General features: G+C 42.4%; 1 protein-coding gene across 3 annotated transcripts in view; it reads left to right on the forward strand.

Moving 5' to 3' along the window:
* Positions 1-5,834, forward strand: part of LOC125487159 (nucleotide-binding oligomerization domain-containing protein 1-like) — a 46,139-nt gene extending 40,305 nt beyond the window's left edge. For all 3 annotated transcript variants that reach the window (XM_048617556.1, XM_048617569.1, XM_048617563.1), the window contains exons 3-4: positions 2,294-2,468; positions 3,657-5,834. In XM_048617556.1, the coding sequence (XP_048473513.1) occupies positions 2,294-2,468; positions 3,657-5,503 (2,022 nt within the window). In that variant the 3' untranslated portion in view covers positions 5,504-5,834. The remainder of the gene's footprint in view (positions 1-2,293; positions 2,469-3,656) is intronic.
* Positions 5,835-7,713: the final 1,879 nt, after the last annotated feature.

Consider the following 7,713-nt stretch of genomic DNA (forward strand, 5'->3'; position numbering starts at 1 on the left):
TGTGAGGGATGAGGTGCGGGAGATGTGGGAGACACGGTTGAGGGTATCAGTGGAGGGGGACTGGTCGGGCCTGCGGGACAGGAAGAAGCGGAGGGCCTTGAGGCCGAACTCGTCCTCACACTCAACAACTTCTCTTTCAATTCCTCCCACTTCCTACAGACCAAGGGGGTAGCCATGGGTACCCGCATGGGCCCAAGCTACGCCTGCCTCTTTGTAGGTTACGTGGAACAATCCCTCTTCCGTACCTACACCGGCCCTAAACCCCACCTCTTCCTCCGTTACATTGATGACTGTATCGGCGCCGCCTCGTGCTCCCACGAGGAGCTCGAACAGTTCATACACTTCACTAACATCTTCCACCCCAACCTTAAGTTTACCTGGACCATCTCTAACACCTCTCTCCCCTTCCTGGACCTCTCTGTCTCCATATCGGGCAACCACCTAGAAACCGATATTCATTTCAAGCCCACTGACTCCCACAGCTACCGAGAATACTCCTCCTCCCACCCACCTTCCTGCAAAAATGCTATCCCCTTCGCCTCCGCCGCATCTGCTCCCAGGATGAGGCATTCCACTCCCGTACATCTCAGCTGTCCTCGTTTTTCAAGGACCGTAACTTCCCCTCCTCGGTGGTCGAGAACGCCCTCAACCGTGTCTCCCACATCTCCCGCACCTCATCCCTCACACCCCGTCCACGCAATAAAAACCAAAAAAGAATCCCCCTCGTCCTCACGTACCACCCCACCAACCTCCGGATCCAACGCATCATCCTCCGACACTTCCGCCATCTGCAATCCGACCCCACCACCAAAGACATCTTTCCCTCCCCACCTTTATCTGCTTTCCGGAGGGACAACTCTCTCCGTGACTCCCTTGTCCGCTCCACACTCCCCTCCAGCTCCACCACACCCGGCACTTTTCCCTGCAACCGCAGGAAGTGCTACACCTGCCCCCATACCTCCTCCCTCACCCCCATCCCAGGCCCCAAGAAGACTTTCCACATCAAGCAGATGTTCACCTGCACATCTGCCAATGTGGTATACTGCATCCGCTGTACCCGGTGTGGCTTCCTCTACATCGGGGAAACCAAGCGGAGACTCGGGGACCGCTTTGCAGAACACCTACGCTCGGTTCGCAACAAACAACTGCACCTCCCAGTCGCGAACCATTTCAACTCCCCCTCCCATTCCTCAGACGACATGTCCATCCTGGGCCTCCTGCAGTGCCACAACGATGCCACCCGAAGGTTGCAGGAACAGCAACTCATATTCCGCTTGGGAACCCTGCAGCCCAATGGTATCAATGTGGATTTCACAAGTTTCAAAATCTCCCCTCCCCCCACCGCATCCCAAAACCAGTCCAACTCGTCCCTGCCTCCCTAACCTGTTCTTCCTCCCACCTATCCCCTCCTCCCACCTCAAGCCGCACCTCCATCTCCTACTGACCAACCTCATCCTGCCCCCTTGACCTGTCCGTCCTCCCTGGACTGACCTATCCCCTTCCTAACTCCCTACCTACACTCACCTTTCCTGGCTCCATCCCCGCCTCTTCGACCTGTTTGTTTCCTCTCCACCTATCCTCTCCTCTATCCCTCTTCTATCCGCCTCCCACTCTCTCCCTATTTATTTCAAAACCCCCTTCCCCTCCCCCTTTTCTGATGAAGGGTCTAGGCCCGAAACGTCAGCCTCTCTGCTCCTGTGATGCTGCTTGGCCTGCTGTGTTCATCCAGCCCTGCACCTTGTTGTCTCGGATTCTCCAGCATCTGCAGTTCCTACTATCTCTAATACCATGGGAGCATGGGTTCAAATCTCACAACAACTGATGCTGAAATTTGAATTCAATAAAAGTTTGAAATATAAAATCTAGCCCAGTGGTAACCATGTAATTGGTGTCGCTTGCCATAAAAATCCTGGTTTTTATTACCTAGTCTGGCCGAAAATGACTCCAGATCACAACCAAATAGTTCGCTCTTAATTGCCCTCTGGACAGTTAGGAATGGGTAATAAATGTTGAATAGGCAGCGAAGCCTACATCCCATGAGCCAATAGTTTTTAAAAATATACTCCGCATAATGTGCTCCAGCTCCAACCTCAGAAGAGCACTTCCTCCTGTATTGTCATAACACTTCTAATTCCAAATTGCCAGGTTGTGCCATTATTAAGGACAGCTTTGCTCTGTAGTCTACTAGGAACTGGTTGGAGACTGTCCAAGCAGTACCCTTACAGCCAGGTTGATTTGTGACTCCTGGTGACAGTCTGCACCATCCCTTATACTGTAACATGGTTTCTTTTAGGTTCGAAAAATATTGGATCTGGTTGAGAGCAAAGGAGAAGAAACAGCAGAGTATTTCCTACACATCCTGTACCAGGCCAGGGAGATTTACACTGACCTTAGCCCATGGCTGAAAGAAATAGAGTATCAACCATCAGAATACGTACTGGGCAAATCAGTCATTATCACAGATGCTGGTAAATATTTCCTCCTCATATCTAATGAATAATTATAAATCTCTCTTCCTTTCAGCTTTTGTCATTGTAAAACCTGATATAAATCTGTCACATAATAATTACACCTTCCTCTGAGTGGTGATATGATAGTGGCACTACTGGCGGGGATGTATAATTACAGGTTGGCATGTATTTGTGAATTGTTCATTATAAGCAGTGTATGGGAATTTATAGTACACAAACAGAAGTAATGACATGTGACTTTAAAATGAAGACTTAACTAATATGGTCGCTGCTTTTTGATTCCCTACTCACCTGAAGACTACACTTGACATGATTCTTCCTTTGCAACACAATGGGAAATCAGCTAGATTATTATTAATTATACATTTTGAATGTTCATTCATGTTCTTATCTTCTGGATTGTACATATCTTTGATTTTACCCCATGGTTTTTCTCCTGTCAGCATCTACATGAAAGGTAGAAGCAAAATTTATAATTGTATCTTATTAATGATTAGGTATAGTGCTCCCACAATATCCTCTCTGAGACCTTGTCATTTGCTTGTGGACTCCACCATTATTGAAATTTATCTTAGAAAGGCCAAGGGAGAGTGATGAACATAGCAGAGTATATTTTTTATGAACAACATTCTTTTCAAAACAGGATGCCTAAAGTTCTTTTTGGGAGATTTCTAATTGAATTACAAACAAGTTGTTGCTCAGAAGGAGCCTCAAATGATTTATGCCACAATTAACAAGCTTCCCTTTATATGTTTTCATTGAACCCTTTCACCATGTATTTTTACTTTTTGTCCCTCCTATATATCTCGCTTCCCCTTAAATACATCTGTGTTACTCCCCCGGCTTACTCTCTTGACAGCAAGTTTAATATTCTTACCACGCTTTGGGTTAAGATTTTTTAGAAGCAGTTTTGTGTTTATAGTCCTTTTTGTTCTGGCCTTCCACCAAGTAACAAGATTTTCTCTACATCTGCCCTGCCAATCCAGTTCATGCCGTTCTTCAATCTTCTCTGTTCAAGAGTAAAGAGCTCCAATCTATTCAACATTTTTTGATCTTGTTAATCTCTCAATAGTGTTATTGACTTCAACAGTTGACCAAAGTAGCATACAGCGATTAGGCCTGTTGTTATGATTACAATTGTAGAGTAAAAGCAAGTTGCAGTAACTTTTGCATTTCTCTTTCTAGTCTGTCAGTACATTCAGAAGATTAAACATGATCTACGGCAGGACACAAAGTTCGTCACATCGTACGTCCAGAAAGAAGACATCTTACTGGATGATACTTACACTGAGACTCTTATGGAACTAATCAATGGAGTCAATGAAACCAAAGGAACTATTTCCAACTTGGAGGATTTGTTCAGTGACACAGGCATCATCAATGAGGATGCAGAGACAGTGTTTGTAACTGGTGATGCTGGGGTTGGTAAGACCATCCTGCTCCAGAGACTTCAGAACCTGTGGTCCAAAGGAGAGCTCTGTGCTGATATTAAATTCTTCTTCAAATTTAGATGCCGAATATTCAATAGCTTTAGAGAGGAAGATAAATTTTCTCTCAGAGATTTACTGTTCAAATACAACTGTTACCCTGACAAAGACGCTGATGAGATATTTAGTTACATCCGACAACACCCAGAGTCCGTTCTCTTCACACTGGACGGGTTTGATGAGATTAGTGTTGATTGTGACCTGAGTGATATCCCTGATGTCTCTTCACCCTTTGACCCCACACATCCGGTCACTCTGTTGATGAATCTTCTCCGAGGAAAGTTATTAAAAGGTTCCAAAAAATTATTGACAGCAAGAACTGGAACAAACCTGCCATTGAGAATGGTGAGAAAGAGAGTGACACTAAAGGGCTTTACAAAGGATAATTTACTGCAATATTTGAAGAAGTTCTTCAAAAACCAACCCCATCAAACTTTGGTTTTGACCCAGCTGGAGGCAAATCCCCATCTGTGTAGTTTATGTTCAGTGCCATTGTTCTGCTGGATTATATTTAAATGCTACAAGCACTTACAGTCAGAATGTAACTCCCAGCAAATATTGGATTATGTAACATTGACTGACATCTACCTGTTGATGTTGGAGGTTTTCCTAAACCGTTCTTCCAAAACGGGGTTGAACAAAAGAAACAAAAGTCAAAGTGAGACATTCAAAGCAAAGCAGGATTCTCTAATGAGTTTGGGAAAATTGGCAAAAGAGGGAATTGAAAGCAATAACTTTATCTTTAGTCAGGAGCAAATTGCAGCAGCTGGCATCTCAGAGGAGGATTTACAGTTGGGTTTTGTCAAGAGTGCAGGCCACTATGATGGATGTGGGAACCAATCCACTTATGAATTCCTTCATCTGACCCTCCAGTCATTTTTCACTGCACTTTTCCTAGTTGTTAATGAGAGAATTAGTGCGAAGGAAATCATTACGTTTTTTGCAAAATGTGATCACTACTTGACTGGAGCTCGAGCCAGTGTTGTTTTCTTGAGATGTTTGGGCTATAAGTCATGTCACAGAAAGGTCCCATTTGAAACAAATGAACATCTGCAGTTCACCACACTTTTCCTCTGTGGCCTGTTGTGTAAAACTAAGAGGGACTTATTCAAACATTTATCTTCCACAGGAAGTGTCCAAAGAAAGCGGTCAGCACTCAAGGCCTACCTTGCTGACTGTGTAAAGTCACACTTAAAAAATCTTCCTCAAGCGCCATTTGAAGAATTTTGTAGGGTGCAAGTCTTGCCCCGATTTGTCTGGTTGATGCGCTACATTTTTGAAACCCAGAGTGAAGCTGTAGCCAGTCTTGCAGCAAAGGGGATTTGCGCGGATTATATCAAGCTCACTTTCTGCAATGCCTTCTCTGCCGACTGCAGTGCAATTGCAAACATATTACGTCATCGTAAAAAATCAATTGCACTTGAACTGGACAACAATAATATCAATGATTATGGAGTGAAGGAATTAATTCCTTGTTTCAATAAACTCACGGTAGTTAGGTATGTTTTCAAATATTTTCCTCCCGTTTGTCATGAAAATATCTAACTCCCTGTCTCAATGTATTTGTGTCATATACATAGAAAGGCAAGGAAGAAAGGCATTTGATTTATACCTTTCAGAGTGTCCTCAATGGTTTCATAGCCAATGAAGTAGTTTTGAAATATAGCCATTGTTGTAATGTAGGAAAATGTGGCAGTTGATTTGCACAGGTAAAATGCCCACAAGCAATAATGTGCTAATTACTAGAAAGTCTTTTAAAATAATGGTTGTAGGAGCCATGACACTGAAAAGAGTTAGCCTGGTTTTCATTAAAGCAGTGCAATTGTATCTTTTGTGTTCATCTGACAGACAAAACCTTGGACAGCTCAGTATTCTATGAAAGAGCTTGCATTTATAATGTAATTTTTGCATTCACCAAAATGTTCCAGAGTACATTACAGATCGTTAATTACTTTAGAACAGTAGTCACTGTTGTCCTGCAATTAAATGTGGTATGCAATTCCACCTAGTGAGGCACCATAGTGAGATCATTTACCAAGCTAATTAGTTTGCTAGAGAGAAGAATGGTGACCAGTTCAGTTGGCACATGAGGCTTCAGTTTAACACTTCATCCACAAGATCATCCCATAATACTGTAACACTGCCAGAGTATTGTACTTAAATGTCAGACTGGATTATTCATAGAAGTCGATGGACCATGCACTGACTGCACAACTTCTGACCTAGAGGCAAGACTGCCAACTTGGTGCCAGTTTGATACATCAAGTCCAGAAGACTCCCTTTGAATACTTCCCTTACACCCTCCATTCACTCCTACACCTCCACGTACTGTTGCTGTGCTGATTTTGTTTTCTGTTAACACTTGTTGTATACCCTGTCTCTAGTACCGCTAGCAATTGCTTTGCCTTTCACTCTGGGGTACATTTCACATTTGTTCTGTTTGCTTTTCCTCTCCCTTTATTTTACACCATAATAAAATACCATTTTTACAGCCTCTTCAATTTTTAAGAAGAGTCACATTGAATTTGAAATGTTAACTTGGTACCGCAGACTTTTGACTATCTGCTGCACTTTTCCTTTTATTTATGCATGACCAAGGGTCTCTTAAGAACTGAAAATCATTTCTGAACAAACTGATTATATCATAAGATTCTGCTTTACTATGCCTTTGAAACAGCTATCCATTTACACCCGCTCTCCTGCTCTTTTCCAAAATAGTCCTGCTCACAATTCCTTTCCCAGTATATATCCAATCCCGTTTTTGAAAGTTACTGTTCGATTTATTTCCACCAATCTTTGGGCAGCACGTTGCACATCATAGCAATTTAATGAATTTAAAATAAAATTCTTAATTTCTTTTCAGGACTCAGTGCCTTTATCTTCAATCCATGTCCTTTGGCTTTTCACCCTTCTGCCAATAGCAAAATCAACTTATCCATCTTTGCAAAATTCCACATGATTTTGAATATCACTATTGAATGCTCCCAGCCCACCCATCTTTCTTCAGTGCAATTCTGCAATCTTGCTTTTCTGCTCTTCCTGAGGAAACCATTAATTAAACAGGGAGGTAAATTTGAGCTGCATCAATAAAAGTAGAAGGTGCTTGCTGTATGAGCAGGCCAGCTACATTTTCTGCAAACTGAAACCAAAAGCCAAGAAGTCTTAAGCAAAAATTCAGTTGCTGGTTCTTCTAAACCAAAAGAAGCCAATGCCTTTCCATGTTTGCTCTCTCCAATTATAAAACTCATAAACAAAAACTTGCCATTTTCATTTCAGGAGAGCACTCAGTCACCTGATCTCTGACACATAGATTTAAAATCATGGTGTCTGAAAGACTGACACATTAACCATCAAAGCCCTTCATACACACAGATCAAAGCCCACATGTCACTAGTTCAAAATCTAAACTCTAAAATAATACATAAATCAGGTATCTTACCTCAAAATTATTTATTACATTGTTAGAGATACATTGAAGAGGACCAGGTGAGAGATCTCACTCTTTGAGATCCTAAGCTGTTCTCCCCCATTTTTATGACAACATCATAGTGAGTGGTGCTTATAGGATCCTCAGTGTTAACCCTTTTGGAACATATACACAGAACTAAGTTTGAAATCTAGGATAATCTTTGACTTGAACTTAAAGGTTAAGATGAGAAAAGGTTGCCTAATCTCAAAAAAAGAGTGGCTCAGTGATATTTTCTTTGCTGCCATTGTCAATGTATCCTCTTTTCCTGGATTGTGTCAACTTTCTA

This window comes from Rhincodon typus, chromosome 2, assembly GCF_021869965.1.
Source record: "Rhincodon typus isolate 14 chromosome 2, sRhiTyp1.1, whole genome shotgun sequence".
NCBI classification, from domain to species: Eukaryota; Metazoa; Chordata; class Chondrichthyes; order Orectolobiformes; family Rhincodontidae; genus Rhincodon; species Rhincodon typus.